The following is a 23,135-nucleotide window of genomic DNA, read 5'->3' on the forward strand; positions in this document are numbered from 1 at the left end:
TAATTTTTGTGTAGATGACAATAAACTCATTCATTTATATCTTAAAGCCACCTTTTACAGTATTATTTCCTGTTGTATTTTTAGGATTGGATTTATAGACAGACGTGTGAGACGACAACACCTCTGCATCCTCAACTAATCCCTCTTATTGATGTTTATATCAACTCCATCCTAACACCAGCATCTAAGGCTAATCCAGAAGCCACAAATCAACCAATCACAGAACAAGAGGTCCTGAATGTATTCAACGGCCTTACTTGGGTGAGAACGACATCTCTAATGGCAGAATATTTAAACTGAACTGTAGCAAGTTATAGTTTTTGCTTGTGGAATAAGGTTTTGTGATTTTGCTTGTTTTTAAAAATAGATTACCCCTGTAATGTTCCCCATTCTCACAGCTGCAAAGCCGCACTGCTTCAAACCTGCACACAAACGATGGTTTCAACGTATAAATAGCTGGTATGTGAATCAGGCCTCTCACCAGCTGCACCAGATTGCAGGAAGGGAATTATCCAATGGTAGAGTTTCTCCTTCCATTCTTTTTGTGGACTGCAATTAGCAAAGAAAGTTCAGCTTTATGACTTCACTGCACTAAATTTAGTTGGAGCATCCTGAGAGGAAAAGTTTGTGTTTTCTAATCATGTCTCTAATGTTGTAGGCCTGTTGAAACTAAGTAGAATGGCCACTTGACTGAGATGTATTTTGAATTTATTGAAAAAGAACGGTTACAGGCCCATCCAACCCATGGGCCCACACCACCAAATACACCCATATGACTGATTAGCCCGATAACCTTGGCCATCTTTGGAGTGTGGGAGGAAACCAGAGCATATCCTCGCAGATGCAGGGAGAGCATTCTAACTCCTTCCAGACGACGGCGGATTTAAGCTCGGCTCACTGGCACTGTAGTAGAGTTGCAGTAACTGCTATGTTAACCATGCCACTCCTTATTGTGGAACTGCATTCCGATAAAGGCCAAAATAAAATCCCGAGTCCAAGAACCCAACTGGATATTGAAATATTTAAAGCATTTGAAGGAAACCCATCCTTCTGGCTTGTATGGTTTGAGTTTGTGCGTGTACCATTGCTCATTTTGTGGCAATGAAATTCAAGGCTGTTAACTTATAAGATGTAGTTAATATTCCTGAGATGTTGCATGAGATGAGGAGCAGCAGGTTGTAGGTTGCAGCCGATGAAGCGTATTGCTTTCCACAAAAGTTTAAGCATCGATCCAACAAATCTGTGCAACGTAGCCCTGTTTTTCATCCTTTGTTGAATGAAGATTTATTTTAAAATTGTAACTGAGAAGCGCTAGAGAAAATATTTTGAGTACATTGAATGTTAAGTTAAAAGATTAACCATGTAACTTAGAGGAAGCTGATTTAATTATTTTCCCATGCTTGGTTACAGGGAGAAAGCAACCGATGTCGACAAAGATACAGTATCACAGCCCAGTTACTTGTCCTCTATTACACCCTTTCATATGAGGAGACTCTATTGTCCAATGTGAAACCGTTAGGTAAGTGGGCTTCTGCCTCATCTTGGAACGTGTGCTCTTTTGCAACCTTCTCCCTCTACCCTTAGAAACTCATGTCGTTCAGTAACCCATGTTATGGCCAGGGGTACTGAGGCACATGCCATTGGCAACCCTGCACAGCCCCTGAACAGGCAATGCACGTCAAGGATCGTTGAAGCTGGTCTTGATGTTTCACTCTCTGATCATCTAGATAGTTCTGTGGTTAGTCCAAAAATGGTCTTCCAGATGAGGCAGGATAAACTGTTGCCTGTATCTGCCATGACTCAATGCTATCTTTTGCCAATTGTGATGTTAAGATTTCTGCTGGGCATTTAAACGCCTATTCCTGATAAGACCTTCCCAATGTAATATTGAGGGAATTCTGCATTGCCTGGATTGTTTACTACAGGATAAAACCAGAACGCAGAAGAGATTTCAGCTTCAGAGACTCTAGGGCAGCCATAAACTGTCAGCACTTTCCTGTGCTGATCTGGGCAACTTTTTTTCTTCATTTAGCATACATAATCAGATGATCTGTTTTACTTAGCTCGTTATGATACCCTTTTGTGCATATTGTTCTCTGCACTACCACATGTGACTGCCAGGCAGTGCTTTGGGTCATTGATCTTGTTACATAAATGAACTGGTCTTTAAGTTGGTCTGCTATATAACCATCAGTTTGTTTTATCGAGCTCTGCTGTAAATGAGGCTTAACTTTTCTTGTTTCTTTTGGGTTATTGCTCATATTGGTCTTCAAAGTATTTGTTGCATTTATCTTTCAGCTGTAATGCAGAAGAAGCCCAAGTCCTACTCTGCAGCCCTAATGGACCAGATTCCCATTAAGTACTTGATTCGTCAGGCGCAGGGGCTTCAACAGGAGCTGGGAGGTAAAAGCTCTCTCCAGTTATGACTGAGGACTCCACTGAAAACTGAGATTCCAATAAAAAATAATGTCCCTCAATACCATAATATCAGAAGGATTGCAGAGCAATGCGTCCAGTTACAAATCTACCTCGTCCTATTGAAATGAGATTCTGTGGAATTTGTCTCCAGATTAGTGCAGTTAAAGGGTCTCTTGGGGGAAAAATGGCTCAACTCGTCTTCGGCCGACTGCCATCTCAAAAATGTTGCTTTGTGTCATTTGCTCAACCCAGTTGATTGGCGTCCTGTTCATTTGTGGGGGGAGGAAAAGCAGCCTGGATTTGATTTCCCAATGCTGGATGAGGCCATGATTGGGTTTACCTTGTTGTCGATGCTTACAGAGGTAGGATGATCAAATTAAATACGAGAATATTGGTCCCCAACAAGCATGCCTTCCTTCATTAAAGATGAGAGCGTTCAAGTTTATTGTCACATGCACTGAAGTATGCCCCATGCTGCCCAATGTACCTGCTAACCCCATACAGTTTTGGAGGATGGGAGGAAACCCCCACGCAGGTCATGGGGAAAACAAACAAACTCCTTACAATGTTGCACTAACTGTGCTGGTTTGTAAGCAATCCAGCTAACCACCCCACACAGAGTACAGCAGTGAGAAACACGATGCAAGAACAGGTTTCTAGAGTGCAAAGAGAAATCAATTAGAACAGCACTCGTGTGATGTGCATTCAAGAGTTGATAACAGTGGGAATCTGGGACTGCTATTAAAATTCTGCATAATTGCTCTATACAGCTTCCTGTCAGCTTGCAATATATTGTGGCAGCCTCTCTATCCTCCTTTAAATGTATTTTCAATAATAGTTCGGAAGAAATGCAAAATTTTTGTTTCTGACAACCTCATGTAGAAACGAGTTGGTTTAAATTAAATAGCAGACAGGGTGGATGTATATAAAGCAGAATATTGGTCAAGGGCCTGTGAAAATGAATTGAAGTCATGTGCGTTCTATCAAGGCATGGGAATGTCACAGTGTATCGTTGAAAGTAAGGAACAGCTATTAAACAATGTTAAACTGCATTTCACAAGATGTCAGAAGGGGCATCCTAAGCAGTCGAGAGTTTCTTTTCCTCAGGCTTGCACTCTGCATTGCTGCGTCTCCTGGCCACCAACTTCCCTCACCTATGCATGGTAGATGACTGGATGTGTGAGGAGGAAGTGACGGGCACAGATGCACTGCTCAGCAGAATGCTGTTAACCAGTCGGGCCAAACGGCATTCGCCCAGAAAGCTCCAGGAAGGTAATGGTACCAAGGCTGATTGGGGATTGTGTGTACGTGTGGGTCTCCTTGATGACATGGCATTTATAAAAGTGGAGGACAGCCTGATATTATAAGGGATTCAGACGACTCTGGAGTGTTGCTGAGGGCTGATTTTATAGGGATCTATAAAATGAGGGAGACTAATAAGGTAAATAGTTTGTCTTTTTCAGGTGTTAAGACGAGTCTAAAACTAGAGGGCATAGATTTAAGCACATTAAGGCAGGGATAAGAAAGAGGTAGAGGGATATAGACCAAACACAGCAAATTGGTCAGCACATTCGAGTTGGGCCTGTTGCTGAGCCGTATTGCAATATAATTTAGTGAGAGGGGAAGATTTAAAGGGGTCCATAGAAAATGTAGCAGAAATGTGGAATGAGGTGCAAGAAGTTGAGGGGGTACAATGACACTGAAAGACATTAGGGCAGGTTCATGGGTAAGAAAGGTTTAGAGGGATATGTGCAAAATGCAGGGAGCATGGGCTCGGGTATGCACCATGGTCTGCGTGGACATGTTGGGCTGAAGGGCCCATTTCCATGCTGTGTAATTCTGTAACAGAATGAAAATTATACAAACGTCAATAGTAGGAAAATGTCTTGAATATTTCAGTATTTGGGGATTTTGCATGACATTGTATCTCCCTGACCATTTTCTTTTCATAAAATCAGCAAATATTCTTGTGTGACCTCTTTTATTGTTAATTTGCAAAATGCTGACAATTCCAATTGTCCTTTCAACTACAGCTTTCCAGATGACTTCTGCCAATTACACGCAACTGATGCAGATCTTGGAAGACTTGACGCTCTTGTCTGCTAGCGAGCTGATCCCATTTGCCGAAGCACTGATGTTGGATTTGTACAAGTTGCTGGAGCCTGGGGTTCCCCGACAAATTCTGCAGACAGTCAATCAGCTTTGGAGACTTCTCAACACTGTTATGCCAAGAAGGTAGAATATTGTTTTTTTTTTACAGAAGAGTTTTACTCGTGGGGCCCCAATCTATATATGCATCTTTAAAATAATCTTTGTTTAAAAACCCTTTCTAGGACCTTCTTCATGCTACATGTTGATTTACCCGTACCATTTTATTTTACAATGGCATAAAACAGTATAACACAGAAAAAAGGCCATTCTGCACCATGTCTGTCCTGACCATGGTGCCAATCTAACTAATGCCATATGTTCTCTATCCCCCTATTCCATGCCTTTGTTTGTCCAAATACTTTGTAAATGTTGCTCTGGTGCTTCCACCATCCCCAGCACACCCTGAAAGAACTTGCCTCACACATCTCCTTCAAACTTCCTCCTTCAAAGATTTCTTTGCCTATGCAGATCTAACCTTTCCATCGTGGGAATATCTACCCTATCGATGCTTCTCCTTTATATGCTTTTATGTACTTCTATCAAGTTGTTCCCTTACCCTCCATTCTATAGAAACTAATCTACGTTTGTCCAACCTCTCCTTAATGCTTACTTTCTCTAGTCCAGGTGTCATCCTGTGAACCTTTGCTGCACCCTCTCCAAACCTTCCACGTGGAATGTAGATGGAGTAGGCCTTTGAGCCTCTGAACCACCATTCAACATCTATTCTGTAGCGCTGCAAGCAATCTGTACACAATACTGGAAGTGTGGCCAAACCAAAGTTTTGTACAGCTACACTGTGACTCTCTGACTTTTAAACTCAGTGCCCTAATCACTGAAGGCAAGCAGGTGCCAGAAAGTGCACCTCTCCAGTCTTGCTGCACCCAGGCTGATTGGACCCTTCAGGACAGTTGATTAGGAGTGAGTGTACTTATTGTCATCAACAGAAATTGGTTTTGCCTTCTCTAAGCCAGCCATTCTCAATGAGGGCCCTACACCACCTCCCCCCACCCCAAGGCCTACAGTATCTCTAAGTAAAAGCCTTGTTTTTTTTTAACCTCACCAAACATAAATATTTTGATGTTATCTATAGGAGAGAAGAAACCAAAACTTCCTTCATAGGGAAAGGGGCCCGTAAACTTGCAGCAGAATCCTGGTGGGGGAAAAAAGGAGGAGAATAGTTGCTGTGAACAACTCTGACCTCTGTCCACATTGGCTTTCAAACATTAGCAAAATCTGATGAATGTGAGGTTCCAAACTGAAAATCTACAGATATAACCCAGTCACTAGTGACTCCAGTTTTTAAATCCAATCTTTGGTTGAAGTTTTTCATTCTTGGTGGTAAGTTTGATTGGCCGACCAAAGGTCTTGGTGCACAGCTCTCTTAAAGATGGGATGGTCATCAAAAGCACGTGCAACAAGAAACTGAATTGCTGTGGAGTCTGATTGTGACATTGGAAGGTAATGGCCATGGGACCCAATTCCTTGCGCTCCTCATTCTCATCGAGAGGTTGGACAAACCAAGCCAAATTTGGGGAGCTAAATTGCCTAGGTGAGACTGCATCACATTAGGGAACAGATTAATCAACTGATGCTTTGAAGATGGATCATTCTTTGAAACGGCATGTCTTTATCCCAAAGAAGGGTAGGTGGATAAACGCATAGGATGGACACGAAGGTGGGACATTTTCCTTCGTCATCAGTGGACTATTCTTTTTCAGTGATTTCTGATTGGTTGACGAGTTAATTGCTTCACTGTTTTAATTGATGATTGGTTAAGTTGGCTTCCAGAATGACGTGTCAAATGTATGTGTTTGTAGACTGTGGGTGATGACAGTGAATGCCTTGCAGCCAAAAGCCAAGCTGCTTCGCCAACCGAAGTACACACAGAATGACTTAATGATTGATCCACTGATTGTGCTGCGATGTGACCACAGAGTATACAGGTGAGGAACAGGAAGAGGGACCATCAATTATCACTAATATGTGGTCCCTTCCCACATCTCACTCCTTCACCCTGTCTCAAAGGGTCATATCTGAGGGATGGGCTTGTTTGACCAAATGTCCTTCTTAATATTCTGATCAACTTGCAATTTTTCTTCATTCCCACCCATCCTTGGTCAATGTATGACAAAGGTTTAACAGCTGGAGAGTAACTCAATTTAATCAAGTGTATAGCTCACCCACTTCAGAAGGCATTTTTAAGAACCTTGTCGAGCCTGGGGCGACTCACTTAGGCCGGAAGGATTGAGAACATCATGGTTGTATTTGGCCTGGGCACCCTCCAACCAGATGGCATTAATATTAACCTCTGGGTTCCAAAATGTTTCTTCATTTCACTTGAAAGGCCTGGACAAGACTCTTGAGCATCATCTCATTTTTGTGTCACCTCCCCTGTAATTTAACCTGCTGTATTTTGCTTTGGTGAGTCTAGGCTGCACGTCCTCCATTATGTCCTAAGTTGTACCACCCAGAATTGAATTTCTTCTATTCCTGTAGAGTGGTGGGATTGCACTGTGCATTTATACTAAGTATGAAAGTCAACTCAAAGATTCTAGGAACATTGCCCAGTTGAGCTTTAATGTTCTGTGGGATTCACTGGCTTTGAGCTAACACTGGCTGCATAAAACTCTGATTCTGTGTTCAGATTTTGCAGGTTCCAATGAGACATTAAGTAGTTGGGTTCTGTGTCACATTCCACTCCTCTTATGGAAAATTCCAGTGTTCTGTTTTCATATAGTTCTGTCTTAACCTTAGATGCCCACCACTAATGGATATTACCCTGCATATGCTCAATGGATACCTTCTGGCATCAAAGGCCTATCTGAGTGCTCACCTCAAGGAGAATGTGGATCAGGACACCAAACAGTATCAGAACAATACAATGGGGATTGTGGGCCAGCCTGAAGCTCCAGAAGTTACAAGAGAGGAGCTAAAAAATGCCTTGTTATCAGCCCAGGTAATGCTATATAATTATGCTCCCATCTCTCTGATACTGTTCTGGGTGTATTGTCAGGGAGAGAGAGGTGCTGGCCAAGGTAAGCTGAGGTCTGGGAGACTGAGTCAGTTAGCTGTGTTTTGAGCAGCTGAGAAAGCCACAAATCATTTACTTGTGAACTCATTCTATCTCCCCGTCTTCCTAATTCCTCTGTAACCTTTACACAGTAGCATTGTTTGTTTTGATGTTCACCAAAATAAATGTGTGTCCTCTTTACAGGACAGTGCAGCTGTTCAGATTCTGTTGGAGATTTGCCTACCTACCAAAGAAGAGCGGTCTTGTGGTGCAGGAACATTTCTGGAACAGCAGGACCAAACAGCGGGCAGTCTGTCGGAATGCTTGGAGGACGATCGGGAGACTATACTGAGCAATGTCCGGGAGGTTCAGTGTCTCATCTGCTGTCTCCTACATCAGTTGTTTATTGCAGATCCAAACATTGCCAAACTTGTTCACTTTCAGGTCAGTGCAGCGGATTTATCAAATGATACTTGTACATTACTTAGTTCTTCACAAGGAGCTACTGTTCAAATGTTGTGCTCTTATCATGTAGCCACATGAATTATGTCTGAACAGCACTGGGAGAATCATTATACTGTTGCTGGGGGAAACACGGGGGTCCACAAGTAGAAACAACTTTGGTGCTGGAACCCTTGGCTTCATTTGATGGAAATGTGACATGTAAACACTGCAGTGTACCCGCACAGCACATTTTACCAGAATTACATGCTGAAATCTTTGGTCAATGATAAACTTCCCCCACTTCCTTCTTCATGGTGTGTCTTTTGCATGTTTGTGCAATCCAGAAAGCAAGAATGTGATGAATCAGTGAGCATGTTGGCTCATGCTCTGGCCTGAGTTCACAGAACCCAACTAAGTGGAGTTTTACTGCTTTTACCTGGTTTAAAAATTTGTCCAATTTTGTACATAGGAACTGATAGTTTGAAACTACCAGGAATTGTAGATTTTTCAGTTCGTATTTTCAAAAAAAAATTGCTCAGTTAACTGTGACATTTGCAGGTATCGTTGAGCTGATCTGGATGTTGCACAGAGGTTCCATTACATACTTCACAGCCTCCTATAATTGGGAGACTCATGATACTTGTATGATGTGCCTATGCAGTGAAATTCTTATTTGCTGCAGCTGAATAAATATTTGTTTTAAAAGTTAATAATTGATTTAAAAATAAAGTACAAATAAAATAGATAATATTCGCAGTAATCCTGGTGCACAGAATGTTACAGACAATTCTTTAGTGGTGTTGCAGTAATTCATGATTGAGTGTAACAAGGGGAGGTTCAAGAGCTTGATAACTGCTGGAAATAAATTGTTCTTGAATCGAGAGGGGCTGGTCTTCAGCCCCTCTTCAGAGTGAGAAGAGGAATACATAGAATTAGGCAGGAAGTTGAAAAACAGGACCTCTAAGGTAGTAATCTCTAGATGGCTGCCGGTGCCACGCGCTAAAGAGGGTAGTAATAGGAGGATGAATGCGTGGCTAAAGAGCTGGTGCAGGGGGCAGGGGATGATTTTTGGATCATTGGGATCTCTTCTGGGGAAAGTCGGACCTGTACAAAAGGGACGGACTCCACTTGAACTGGAGGGGGACCAATATCTTGGCAAGCAGATTTGCTTGAGCTGTGGGGGAGGGTTTAAACTAGTTTGGCAGGGGGTGGGGAGCAGAGTTTGCGAGCAGTGTCTAGGGTGTATGGCCACCTAGTTAAGAATGATAAAGGTAACAAAGGAAGGATGGAGGTTAAGGTAAAAGGTAGAATAGGGTATATATGTGAGAGTCATTCTCTGAAATGCATGTACTTTAATGCAAGAAGCATAGTGAACAAGGTAGATGAGGTTAGAGCATGGATTTGGCACTTGGAATCATGATGTGGTGGCAATTAGTGAGACCTGTTGACAGGAGGGACAGGACTGGCAACTAAATATTCCAGAATACAAATGTTTTAGATGTGATAGAACAGGGGGTAGAGTTGCTCTGCTTGTTAAGGAGGACATTACTGCCGTGAGGTGGCAGGATGGTTTGGAGGGATCGTCCAGTGAGGCTGTTTGGGTGGAGGAGGTATGAGGGCACTAATAGGAGTGTATTATAGACCACCAAATGGGCCAAGAAAATTGGAAGAACAAATTTGTAAGGAGATAGCATATATGTGTAATAAACATAAGATAGTGATCATGGGAGATTTTTAACTTCCCTCACATTGATTGCGATACCCATACAGTAAGAGGGCTCGATGGGCTAGAGTTTGTCAAATATGTGCAAGATAGTTTTCTTAATCAATACGTAGAGGAACCGACTCTGGACAGTGTAATACTGGATCTCCTGTTAGGGAATGAGATTGGTTAGGTGTCTGAGGTTAATGTTGGAGAACAAATTGGGTCTAGTGATCACAACTCTATTAGTTTTAGGGAAGAGCAAAGAAGGGCCTAAAGTTGAGGTTCTGGATTGGAGAAAAGCAAATTTCGAAGGAATGAGAATGGCTTTGGGGAGTATTGAGTGGGAGATGATTTTTTTCAGGAAAGGATGTAAATGAAAAATTGAGAATATTCAAAGAAGAAATTTTGAGAGTACGGAGTAGATATGTCCCAGTGAGGATCAAAGGAAAGGCTGGAAGTCATGGGGAGCCTTGGTTTTCGAGGAATATGAGAAATTTGGTTAGGAAAAAGAGGGAGGTGTACAAGAGGTATAAACAACAGGGTGATAAGAAATTGAAAGAGGACTACAAGGAGTGTAGAAAAAATCTTAAAGAAATTAGAAAGGCCAAAAAGAGGCACGAAGAGGCTTTGGCAGGCAGAGTAAAAATAAATCCAAAGGGTTTCTATAAGTATATTAAAAGTAAAAGTCCGGACAATGCATTCCCAAGGACACTCAAGGAGACTAGTGTACAGCTAGTGGGACCATTAACAGAGATATTTAGGATGTCACTGGTCACGGAGGTAGTGCCAGAGGATTGGAGGGTGGCTCATGTTGTTCCGCTGTTTAAGAAAGGGTCCAAATGTAAGCCTGGAAATTATAGGCCCGTGAGTCTGACATCTGTGGTGGGTAAGTTGATGGAAAGTATACTGAGGGATGGCATTTACAAATATTTGGAAGAACAGGGATTGATAGGTAGTAGTCAGCATGGTTTTGTCAGGGGTGGATCATTCTTAACAAACCTTAGAGTTTTTCGAGGGGGTTACAAAAAAGATTGATGAAGGGAAGGCTGTGGATGTTGTCTATTTAGACTTTAGTAAAGCTTTTGACAAAGTTCCCCACAGGAGGTTAGGAAAAAAGGTGGAGGCATTAGGTATAAATAAGGAGGTAGTGAAATGGATTCAGCAATGGTTAGATGGGAGGTGTCAGAGAGTAGTGGTAGAAAAATGTTTGTCAAATTGGAGGCCAGTGACTAGTGGAGTTCCTCAGGGATCAGTCCTAGGTCCACTATTGTTTGCTATATATATTAACGATCAGGAAGAAGGGGTGGTGAATTGGATAAGTAAGTTTGCGGATGATACAAAGATTGGTGGTATTGTGGACAGTGAGGAAGATTACCGTAGCTTAAAAAGAGATATAGGAAAGCTAGAGGAGTGGGCTGAGAAATGGCTGATGGAATTTAATTCAGATAAGTGTGAAGTGTTGCATTTTGGAAAGGCAAATCTAAATAGGTCATATACATTGAATGGTAGACAACTGAGGAGTGCAGAGCAACAAAGAAGATTTAAGAGTTATGGTAAATAATACCCTCAAAGTTGATACTCAGGTAGATAGAGTGGTGAAGAAGGCATTTGGAATGTTGGCCTTCATAAATCGGAGTATTGAATTCAAGAGTTGGGATGTTATGATGAAATTGTACAAGGCATTGGTGAGGCCAAGTTTGGAGTACTGAGTGCAGTTTTGGTCACCGAATTATAGGAAGAATATAAACAAAATAGAGAGTGCAGAGAAGGTTCACGAGAATGTTGACAGGATGTGAGTTACAGAGAAAGGTTGAGCAGGCTGGGGCTTTTTTCTCTGGAGCATAGAAGATTGAGGGGGGTTTTGATGGAGGTATTCAAGATTTTGAAAGGGACAGAGAGAGTCAACATGGATAGGATTTTTCAATTAAGAGTTGGGGATATTCAAACCAGAGGCCATGGTTTGAGATTGCAGGGGGGAACATGAGGGGAAATTTCTTCACGCAAAGGGTGGTTGGGATGTGGAATGAGCTTCCGGTGGAGGTGGTTGAAGTTATTTACATTTAAGGAAAGACTGGATAATTATATGGAGGGGAGAGGATTGGAGGGGTATGGACCAGGTGCTGGTCAGTGGGACTAGGAGGGTGGGGATTTGTTCCAGCATGGACCAGTAGGACCGAACTGGCCTGTTCTGTGCTGTAAGTGGTTATAAGAGGTTGTAACCAGGGTGATAGGGGTCCTTTATGATTTTGGCTGCCTTGTTGAGGCAGCACCTCACACATAGATGCCCGTGACAGGCCTGACTATGTTTACTACATCCTTCAGCGTTCCTGGCCACTTGAATTTTCAAACCAGACTGTGATGCAGTCAGTAATAGTGCACCTGTGTAAGTTTGATGGAGTATCCAATGACCTGCCAAATCTCCACAGATTCCTTAGTAAAGAGGCATTGGTGCCTCGATGTGCTGGCTGAAATGATGTCCAAAACTTTGGGAGACTTCCCCTCCAGATCTACTATAGGAATTAGTACAAGGAATCCATTATAAAATTTAATTAGAGAGAAACCACCTCCACAACAGTGCAGAACTTGCTTGGTACTCTACCGTAAGATCTTGTTGAAGTGTTTGGGTTCTTGCGGCAGAACACAACATTTGGGAGGTTGTAACCCATAAGATTTATTTCCAGTTTGTCTTTGATTTAAAATGCAAGTGTGGGGCAAATAAACCAGATAATGTTGTGTGTGGGGGGGGGGCGGAATTAAAATCCATGGAGCTGCATCGGATTCTGAAGTTAGCAAAGGTAGGTTCTCTAGAATTTCAAAATCAACAATTAACAGCACCTTTGAGGTGACCGGCCTGAAATCTAGGAAGGTAAACAAAGTATCTACAGCATTATAGGCCTATAAGTCTGACGTCTGTGGTGGGCAAGTTGATGGAAAGTGTTCTGAGGGATGCTATTTACAAATTTTTGGAAGTACAAGGATTGATAGGGAGTAATCAGCATGGTTTTGTTAGGGGTAGATCATGCTTGACAAACCTGATTGAGTTCTTCGAGGGGGTTACAAAAAAGGTTGATGAAGGGAAAGCTGTGGATGTTGTCTATTTGGACTTTAGTAAAGCTTTTGACAAAGTTCCCCACAGGAGGTTAGGAAAAAAGGTGGAGGCATTAGGTATAAATAAGGAGGTAGTGAAATGGATTCAGCAATGGTTAGATGGGAGGTGTCAGAGAGTAGTGGTAGAAAATTGTTTGTCAAATTGGAGGCCAGTGACTAGTGGAGTTCCTCAGGGATCAGTCCTGGGTCAACTATTGTTTGCTATATATATTAACGATCAGGAAGAAGGGGTGGTGAATTGGATAAGTAAGTTTGCGGATGATACAAAGATTGGTGGTATTGTGGACAGTGAGGAAGATTACCGTAGATTAAAAGGTGATTTAGGAAGGCTGGAGGTGTGGGCTGAGAAATGGCTGATGGAATTTAATACAGAGAAATGTGAGGTGCTGCATTTTAGAAAGGCAAATTTAAATAAGTCATATACATTGAATGGTAGACAATTGAGGAGTGCAGAGCAACAAAGGGATTTAGGAGTTATGGTAAATAGTACCCTCAAGGCTGATTCTCAGGTAGATGGTGTGGTGAAGAAGGCATTTGGAATGTTGGCCTTCATAAATCGGAGTATTGAATTCAAGAGTAGGGAGGTTATGATGAAATTGTACAAGGCATTGGTGAGGCCAAATTTGGAGTACTGTGTACAGTTTTGGTCACCAAATTATAGGAAAGATATAAACAAAATAGAGAGTGCAGAGAAAGTTCATGAGAATGTTGACAGGATTTCAGGGTCTGAGTTACAGGGAAAGGTTGTGCAGACTGGGGCTTTTTTCTCTGGAGCGTAGAAGATTGAGAGGGGACTTGATAGAGGTGTTTAAGATTTTAAAAGGGACAGACAGAGTAAATGTGGATAGGCTTTTTCAATTAAGAAAGGGGGAGATTCAAACTAGAGGACATGGTTTAAGATTGAAGGGGGAAAATTATAAGGGGAACATGAGGGGAAATTTCTTTACGCAGAGGGTGGTGGGGATGTGGAATGAGCTTCCGGCGGACATGGTCGAGGCGGGATCATTGGTTACATTTAAGGAAAGACTGGATTGTTTCATGGATAGGAGGGTGGGGATTTGCTACGGCATGGACTAGTAGGGCCGAACTGGCTGTAAGTGGTTATATGGTTATATGTTTGCGTAATGCACAGTGCAACACCACTAGAATGCGTCTTGTGTTCAAATCCAGCGCTGTCTGCAAGGGACGTCCCTGGGTACTCTGCTTTCCTCCCATCCTTCAAAATCATACAAGGTTGTAGGTTATTTTGGGTGTAATTGGACAGCAATTGTTTAGACGACAGGAATAGGTTTCTACTGTGCTGCAAGTAAAATTTAAAATAAAGAACAAAAGTGATTTTTTTTTCTCTTACCAGGCAGAAGTCTGAAGTTAGCTTCTATCCCATTTTAAAATCTCCTCTCCATTTGTTACAGGAAAACATTTTGTGTGATTACTATCTCAGTGTCTTGTTAAAAATTATTCATTGGTTATACAGGGCTACCCAAGTGAGCTGCTCCCCCTCACTGTGGCTGGAATTCCTTCCATTCACATATGCCTGGATTTCATTCCAGAACTCTTGGCACAACCACAACTGGAGAAACAGGTAATTCAGGCTCAGCCAAGAAATACAATTGTGTCTATATATTTGTATCAATGAAGAAATGTCCAAATGGAAAGAAAATAAATTGATTCCGAATCAACGGGTTTAGATGATGCACTTCTCTTGTAAGGATGATGTTTACTCCACTGTCCCGAATGCTAAAAAGGTTAGTCAAAAGCATGCAGAGAAAATACTCCATTTCAGCACCTGATGTCTACCTGTCCATTCCTGGCACTAGAGTTGGCAGTAGGATGTGTTCCCTCATCAATGAAGCCACAGAGTTCTCCAAGTCACCTGACCACAAAAATATCCATGATTAAGATTCTTGGCAACAGAAGAGCTTCAGTATGTGATTTGCCTCTAGTCAGTTTAAAAGGGAGACAACATCTCAATCTGCCTGACAGCCCACAAAAGTTGGTTTAAACATTTCTGAAACAAATTTGTGGACTGGTGTTTTAAAACCACTGTATCCTGAATGTCGGAGAAACCACCACAAGGGAATTGCATTCCTAGAAAATGGAGCCTATCACAAAGTCTGTGTGTAGCTCAAGAAAACCTAGTTGTGAAAGATCAATTATTTTTTCCACATAAATTCTGTGTACCTTATTTATCTCAAATTGTTAGAACAGTTACAGCACAGAAAGAGGTAACTTTGACCTCCCTTGGGCAGCAATTTGTGAAATCTTAAGGGGTGAATTTCCAATAACCAGTTATAACGCGGGGGATGCCATCCTTAACGTAAAGCTTCACGTCTCTTAATGTTGTATGTTCAACTTTCACTATGAATTTATTTGGGAAGGTGCATAAACGGTCGCCTCGTCAGTCTTGTGTATAGTGCAGAAATTAACTCAGATCACCAGACTTGTAGAAATGTTGACATCCAAGATTCCTATGCAGGGATTGAACGGGGATTTGTGCTTCCCCCAAGATCACATCTTAATCTCAACATAGAAGTTCTTGTGCATCAACTTGCTTTTTACATCTTTGGGTTGGTAAATCATGGATAATTATCCAAAAGATACAAACTTGGCTTGTCTTCTGTTCAGCTTTAAATCTCCCCAATTATTTATCCTGATCTAAAGTAGGTTCCTAAAACATCTGGTGTCTAAAATGAAATTTAATTGTATTGACTTATTATGTTCTAAAAGATTACTACTTTGTTTAGATTTTTGCCATCCAACTTTTGTCCCAGTTGTGTATCCAGTATGCATTACCCAAGTCTCTCAGTGTGGCACGTTTGTCCATCAATGTCATGGGAACAATACTTACAGGTGAGTCTGTTGATAGTATCATGTTAAATTTGCACAGGGCTGCATTAGTTGAAGTGTTGGAATGTCTGAGCGATTGTGTCAAGTGGCAGTTACCACACAAGAGCCATTTCTCAGTGAAGTAGGTTCCCTTTGCATCAGTTTTGTGATTATTCTGAAGAACAGTCAAAGCAGCAAAGTGTTTTGAATTAAAAACAATGCTTGAGAAAGTGAGCAGGTCAAACAATATATAGAGCAAAGAGACATAACCAGCGTTTCAGGCTTGAGCAAAACGTAGGCAGGCACCCAAACTGAATGCCTACATTCAGGCTCAAGTCTGAAACACTGGTTCTGTATCTGTACTTTTGCCGCATATAGAACGTTGTTTGACCTGCTGAGTTTCTCCTGCATTGTTTTTTTTTTACTTCAACCCTGGTGCCTGTGGACCTTTGTGTTTTACCAAAGTGCTCAAATATTGGAAGACTCCGTGAAAGGTGGGGCCAGACAGAAATTATACCTTCAAATGATGGCCATTTCTTAGAGGGCTGGACACTAATGTATAGTTCAAGAAATGAAAGTCTTATCCCATAATCCGAGGATACTTCCAGGATTGTGGAATGCAGGTAAAATTCAAAAATGATGTTTTCATAACAATTTACAGTGTAGGAGGCTGTGTGAAGAATGGCATTTGATGGGGGCTGATGGGCTGCACAGCTCTGAGGCATTTGAAAATGTTCTTGAATTGAACATTGATGTTGGAGGTAGTATCAGTAAAAGCTTGTGGCAGAAGTCAACTGAAAGCCAAGTCTGGTCAGAGTAAATGGAACAAAGAACATAATGCTGTGGTTCTAAAGGCACCTGTTTTTTTAAGGTGTCCATACAGCAGAGTAGACAACAGGCCCTTCTGCCCCACAAGCCCGTGCTGCCCAAATACACCCAATTAACGTACAGACCGCTCCATTTTCAAGGCTGTGAAGAAACTAGAGCACCTAGAGGAAACCCACACAGACATGGGGAGAATGTACAAACTCCTCCTTACAGTGGGGGATTGGAACAGCATTGCAGCCCATTCTCAACCTCTTTAGGCTATGGCCCTTTGGGACTGCTCAAAGTTTATGGGCCCTTTCCCTGTGAAGCACCCAAGTTTTAGTTGGTTTCTTCCAGTTTCCTACTGACTACATAATAAACATTTTTTCAGTCTGACACCCCCCCCCCCCCACCTTAATGTACTGTGAGGTAAAGCTGTGGTTTTCAAACTGCCCCCTAAACTCATACATCACCTTAAGCAATCTGTATGCCATAGGTAAGGGAAGGGCAAGTTGAGAATCTGCTCTAGACCCAATTGTTACTGAAATATTTTGCTTGAGAAAAATTGGCCCATTTCCATTGGAGATCTGAAACCATGCACATAACAAGTCAATTAGGGACGGTTAAAACAGTGGTTTTCAAACTTGTTTTCACTCCTATACCGCCTTCTATAAACCCTTACTAATCACAGCACTTGCTTAAGGTGGAATGAGAGTTTAGGGGGCAGTTTGAAAACCACTGATTGAAAGGAAGGTCTGATAAAGACTAAGACCTGAAACTTGAGCTTTGATCTCTTCACATGGATACATGACCTACTGACTACTCCCAGCATTTTCTGGTGGTTAGAGTGAAACCTCGTTCTCTCTACTAAATAAATTTTGAAGTGTTAATAACTTTTTTCTTCTCTCTACAGTGCTGACACAAGCCAAGCGGTTTGCCTTCTTCATGCCTACATTGCCCTGTTTAGTGTCTTTTTGCCGAGCCTTCCCTCCTCTGTGTGATGATGTTACCTCATTTCTGATTCAGACTGGGCAAGTCTGTGCTTCACACGTTGCTACCCAGGCACAAGATATTGACCCCATTATCACACGTATGTATTTAACTGTTCATTACAGTATGTGAGCATTATGTCTTCAAATCTCGCCTTGGCTGTGTCAGGTTAGAAATGGAGATCATTTGATTCCCTGTGCAACCTCTTCCAAGCCTCAAATGGGGTTTAACAATCTGGTTAGTTGATTGGCAATAATCTGCAATTCTTCTCGAATTTTCTACATTGGGAACAGGTGGTGTTACAAGATCAAACCAGCAACCACAAAGAAGGCACATCTCACAGGGGTAAAGATGAACAATTACTTATAAACATATAACAATGCCCACTGGTTACTATGCAAATTTCTATAACAGTGTAAAACTAATAAATTCCCCAGCCTAAATAATAACATATGTAATTAAAGTCTAAGTTATATTTCCAACCAGCCCACAGAAAAACTTAGACACAAAACACACAAGACTCACAAAACTTCGATCTCAACTAAAGCAAAGATCATAAACAAAATTCAGTTTGTTGGGTAAGCCAAAAGATCTTTGAGAGAGAGCACAAAATTCGAAGTTGTCTTGTGTTGTTTTCAGAGAGAGGAACCACTGGCTTGGTCCGGATCCTTTTTGAAATCCCAACATTCTAAACTGTCCTCCAGACCCTGACTCGTGCTCTGGGCCACCTTCCACTCGACAGCACCTGTTCTGCCACCTCCCCACAACCCGTACCTTAACGACTGCTTCACTACAGGTGTTAATCGTCCAAGTCCAGAAATTGTTAGTTCATTTTCTGCACATGCTTAGTCTATCTCCCACTCTCTCAGCAGTCCACCTTCACCTTGGCTCTCTAAAGCAAACTGTCACTTTTCAACACAAAACCACACAACACAGAACTCTGTAACAAAGGTAAGAATAAAAAACATCCAAACCTGCAAAAAAGCTGCTCCCCTATCTGCATTACCACAGGTGTAATGGAAATATGGACAATGCAAAGCTGGTTTTCTCGATTAATCCCAAGCATAAGAAATAGGAATAGGCTAACCAGCCCATCGAGTCTGCTCCACCAATTAGATCATTGCTGATCTGGTGATGGGCTCATCTCCACTGACTTACCTTCCCTCCCCCCCACCTTAATTCCCCTACTATGTAAAAAATCTATCCTCCCCCCCCCCCCCCACCGTTCCCATCTCACCTACCAGTGGGGTGGGGGGGGGGGGAAGAACATAGCTATGTATAAAATTATGAAAGGAATAGATTTCTACAAGGTCCCTTCTCATTCTTATGAATTCCAGTGAGTACAGTCGCAAATGATTCAATCTCTTAAAGAGTAGCTTATCCTACTGTAGCCTTGAAAAAAAATGGGGATGTGACTGAATCAGTGTCTATGGATTCAGAACAGCAGGTTTGCTGCATTGATACAAAACAACTTTCCATTCTAATCTGGTCATAAGTGCATTCAGACACATTCCAGGAAAAGTATTCTTATGGGAAATGTTTTGTCTAGGTCTCAAGAATCTAAAAGAAAAGTCAGATGCAAGTGCAAACTTCTTCCAGAGCACAGAGTTGGAGACTAATAAAAAGGGAGAGAATATTGTGCCCGAGAGTTTAGACCCTGATGTGCTTTTGTGCCAGCGGATTGAAGCAACTTTTCTCGAGATCATAAACACTGCTGTTGTTGGAGTCTAGCAGCAGACTGAAGCAATGGGAAGCTTTGTTGAGAATCAGCGAACCAAAGCAGCAGCCAACTTGTGGTGTTGTATGGACTGGTTTTCAGGAGTTCAGAACTGGATGTGCAGTGACCACTGCAACTCAAGCTGTGCCAGTTCTCTTGGAAAAGATGCACATTTTAATATCTTGACAGTTTAATTTTCTGCATCAAACTGCAGCTTGTACTTCTTTGTAATAAAGAATTGTCTATTTGCATTTTTAGTGGTTAATCACAGGCAGTGCAACTCTATTACAGTGCCAGCGACTCCAAGCTGTCTGGAAGGAGTTTGTACATTCTCCCTGTATCTGCATGGGTTTCCTTCCCACCCTTCAAAAAAGTACCTGGGTTAGAGGTTAATTGAGGTATCTGGGCAGTACAGGCTTGTGGGCAAGAAGGGCCTGTTACTGTGCTTTATGTCAAAATTAAAACCTCTTCCAGCATGACAATCCAAAGGAATATGGTGACCATCAATCCAATTCCCTCTCCGGACATTTTCTTTGAGAGAGAATGTCAGAATAGAAAACTTCCATTTTGGTTGTTAAAAAGTGTGAATTAAATAGACTGACATGATCAGAAGCAGCTCAATTATTTCCATTATAGTTTCAAAGTAACCTAGACCCATAGAACACTACAATATAGTCTGTGCCAAAACATCATTCTGCTCATACCACCCACACCTCTTCCAATTTATTCTTAAAACATAGGAGTGAGCCCACATTTACCATGTCAGATAGCAACTTATTCCAAACTCCCACCACTCACAGAATGAAGAAATGCCCCTAATCTACATGTCCTCTCTTATTTCCTCTCTCCCAATCTACATGGAAAGTTCCTACTTGCATTTACTCTGTCTATTCCCTCATTCTTCTATGCTCTAAGGAATGAAGACTGAAGACCTAGCAACATCCTAGTAATTCTGCCCTCTTTCAATCTTACTGAGATCCTTCCTGTATTTTGGCAACCAAAACTGCACAAAGTTTTCCAAATATTGCCTTCACCATTGTCTTATACAACTTTATAACATCCCCGCTCCTGTACTCAATACTTTGATTTATGAAGACAAAGATGCGAAAAGCTCTCTCTGTCCATATGTGAGGCCACTTTTAGGGAATCATGTCTCTGCATTCCTCAGTGTCCTTCCTTGATTTGTCCTTCCAGAATGCAACACCTCACACTTTTCTGCATTAAATTCCATCTGCCATTTTCTGGCCCATTTTTCAGTTGGTCCAGATTCCCCTCTCAGCTTTGTAAGCCTTCCTTGCTGTCCACAACACCTCCAACTTGCTGATCCAATTCACCACTTTAAAATCCAGATCACTGATCCCTGAGGCCCACCACTAGTCATAGGCCTCCAATCTGAGAAGCAATCATCCACTACCACTCTGTCTTCTCCCATTCAGCCATTTTTTAATGCTTTTTACAACTTCTCTATAGATACCTAGTTTCCAAAATAACCTCCCATGTGGAGCCTTGTCAAAGGCCTTAATAAAGTCCATGTAGCAACATACATAGCCTTTCCTTCATCTATTTTCTTGGTAACTTCTTCATCAAACTCAAGATTCATTAAACACAACCTACCATGTACAAAGCCATGCTAACTATTTTTAATCAGCCCTTGGCTGTCCAAATACTTGTCTATCCTCCAATAATTTTCTCACGACTGTCATCAGGCTCACTGGCCTGCAATTTTCTGGTTTACTTTTGGAGCCTTTTTTAAACAATGGAACAACGTGAGCTACCCTCCAATCTTCCAGCATCTCACCCCAGGACTAAGGACATTTTAAATATTTCTGCCAAGGCCCCTACAATTTCTGCACTCGTATCCCTCAAGGATCGAGGGAATATCGTGTCGGGATTTATCTACCTTTATTCGCTGTAAGGCAGCAAGTGCCTTCTCCTCTTGAATTTCCTTATACACCGTGCCAGTTTCCTTGAGTAAATACTGATGCAAAAAAATCTTCCCCCATCTCATGAGACTCCACACAGACGACCACTCTGATCTTCTAGAAGACCAACTTTGTCCCTTACTATCCTTTTACTCTTAACATACTTGTAGAAACCCTTTGGGTTTACTTACCCGTTATCTGCCAAAGCGACCTCATGTCTTCTTATTGCCTGTTGGCATTAAATCAACATGGAGAAGAAATCTGTGATTGCTGGTAGCGGTGGGAGATTAAAAGGTGAGTGAGCCCTGCAGTCTATATAAGAGTAGCTCAAGCAGAGCATCCAGCGTAGCATGGCATGTGTGTGAGTGGGACTTTGAGGCTTCAGCGAGAAGAGGCAGGACCTCTGAGGTGGAATGCTACTCCTGGCATCTGTGGGAAGTGTGCCCAGCTGCAGCTTCTGACAAGCAGGATCAAGGAACTGGAGCTGCAGCTGGGTATGCAAGATCATCACGGATGAGTCTTTCACGGAGGTAGTCACATATAAGGAAGGGGCAGCCAGCAGATCGATGGGTGACCACCAGGAGAGGCAAGGGAAGTAAGCAGACAGAGTTCTCCTGTGGCCATTCCCCATGACAGATGCAATAGAAATTAAAGCATTATAAATCTTACATAACATTTTCACTTTTGCTGTTAATCCACCTACCTTCATAAAAGGTGGTGACCACATTGAAATCCAAACCATCAAACAGTGTCAGGATGATTGGAATTCTCTTCTTGCCCAAGGTTGATACAGGACACCCTTTGATTAGAGGGCGAGTATTGGTAAAGAGCAAGGGATCTGACGCACACATTCTGTACTTCAATGCGAGATAGTAGCTCCACAATGACAATCTGGCCAACGGTGATGGTGCTACCGCTATAGCTCTCATTCTGATAGCACTGCACTGATGTGACCAACTTGAGACAAAAGTTAGCACTTGTTCCCACCGCTTATTAGCTCCAGAGTGCAGGAGTCCTATGCTTACTGGAAAATTAATCCTCAAATCAACATCAGAATCATTGAGGTAAAAACAGGCCCTCCAGCCTACACCATCAATCCCAATTGCCTGCATTAACTCTCTATCACTCAATGCAATGTAATCGTCTCGGAGTAAAGTTCAACCCAACATTGCTGAGAATGGTGGAATTGTAAATGTTATTACAGTTAGATTGTTGGAATGAGCAAAACCATAGCAAATACATTTCAGAATGATTACACCATCTTTATCAGTTCTACTCCTAGATCTTTCTCAACAATTTTATTTTTTCTTACCGTCTATTTGTGCTTCACTCTTGAAAGCCACAATGGAATCGTCCTCCACTCCACAGGAAGAGCTCGCATTCCACATTCATTTTCTTTGCTAGTATTAATTCTCTTCCTTTCTTTTATACCTGTGACGTCTAATGGGAACAGCCTTCCACTATCCAGTCTGTAAAGAACATTCATCATTTTCACCTTTTTAAGAAAACAGTTGTATTGAATAGGGCTGCGCAGTTAGTGCAATGCTGTAACAGCGCCAGTGACTGGGGTTCGAATCCCGCGCTCTCTGTAAGGAGCTGGTAGGTTCTCCCCGTGTGCAGTTTCCTACATCATTTAAAATATAGCGGCTGTAGGTTAATTGGGTGGCACAGGCTTGTGGGCCAAAAGGGCCTGTTACTGTGCTAGGTTTAAATTTTGAAAAAAAAATTACAAGTGACTGTACTCCCTTGTCCCAGGAACACTCTCCTCTGGCTCCTCTCTCCAGATGTGAACAAAATACTCCAGTGGAAGCTAGATGAAAGATGTAGCGTCCTGGGGAATGAAAGTTAAACTACAACTAGAAAGACCTGGTGAGAATACTGAGAATGAAACAAGGTGTTCTGAGCACAAGAGCAAAGGAAGGGTAGATTCAACCTTGGCAGAGAAGCAAAGTGGATTTAGAGGGAATCCAAGGGTTACAGAAAATTCCCTCCTACCTAGTGCCTCAAAAAGAAATTTGACAAAAAAAATCTGTGCCC

The 23,135-nt window shown here is 42.0% G+C and overlaps 1 protein-coding gene across 1 annotated transcript in view; it reads left to right on the forward strand.

The window, feature by feature from the left end:
• ints2 (integrator complex subunit 2) overlaps positions 1 to 19,425 on the forward strand; it is a 60,226-nt gene extending 40,801 nt beyond the window's left edge. The window contains exons 13-24 of the mRNA XM_069910527.1: positions 85 to 261; positions 1,411 to 1,519; positions 2,299 to 2,403; positions 3,526 to 3,690; positions 4,452 to 4,653; positions 6,387 to 6,512; positions 7,324 to 7,525; positions 7,784 to 8,023; positions 14,311 to 14,418; positions 15,581 to 15,686; positions 17,383 to 17,559; positions 19,009 to 19,425. Of these exons, the coding sequence (XP_069766628.1) occupies positions 85 to 261; positions 1,411 to 1,519; positions 2,299 to 2,403; positions 3,526 to 3,690; positions 4,452 to 4,653; positions 6,387 to 6,512; positions 7,324 to 7,525; positions 7,784 to 8,023; positions 14,311 to 14,418; positions 15,581 to 15,686; positions 17,383 to 17,559; positions 19,009 to 19,190 (1,899 nt within the window). The 3' untranslated portion in view covers positions 19,191 to 19,425. The remainder of the gene's footprint in view (positions 1 to 84; positions 262 to 1,410; positions 1,520 to 2,298; positions 2,404 to 3,525; positions 3,691 to 4,451; positions 4,654 to 6,386; positions 6,513 to 7,323; positions 7,526 to 7,783; positions 8,024 to 14,310; positions 14,419 to 15,580; positions 15,687 to 17,382; positions 17,560 to 19,008) is intronic.
• The last annotated feature ends 3,710 nt before the right edge of the window (positions 19,426 to 23,135 follow it).

Source organism: Narcine bancroftii, chromosome 14 (assembly GCF_036971445.1).
Source record: "Narcine bancroftii isolate sNarBan1 chromosome 14, sNarBan1.hap1, whole genome shotgun sequence".
Classification (NCBI taxonomy): domain Eukaryota; kingdom Metazoa; phylum Chordata; class Chondrichthyes; order Torpediniformes; family Narcinidae; genus Narcine; species Narcine bancroftii.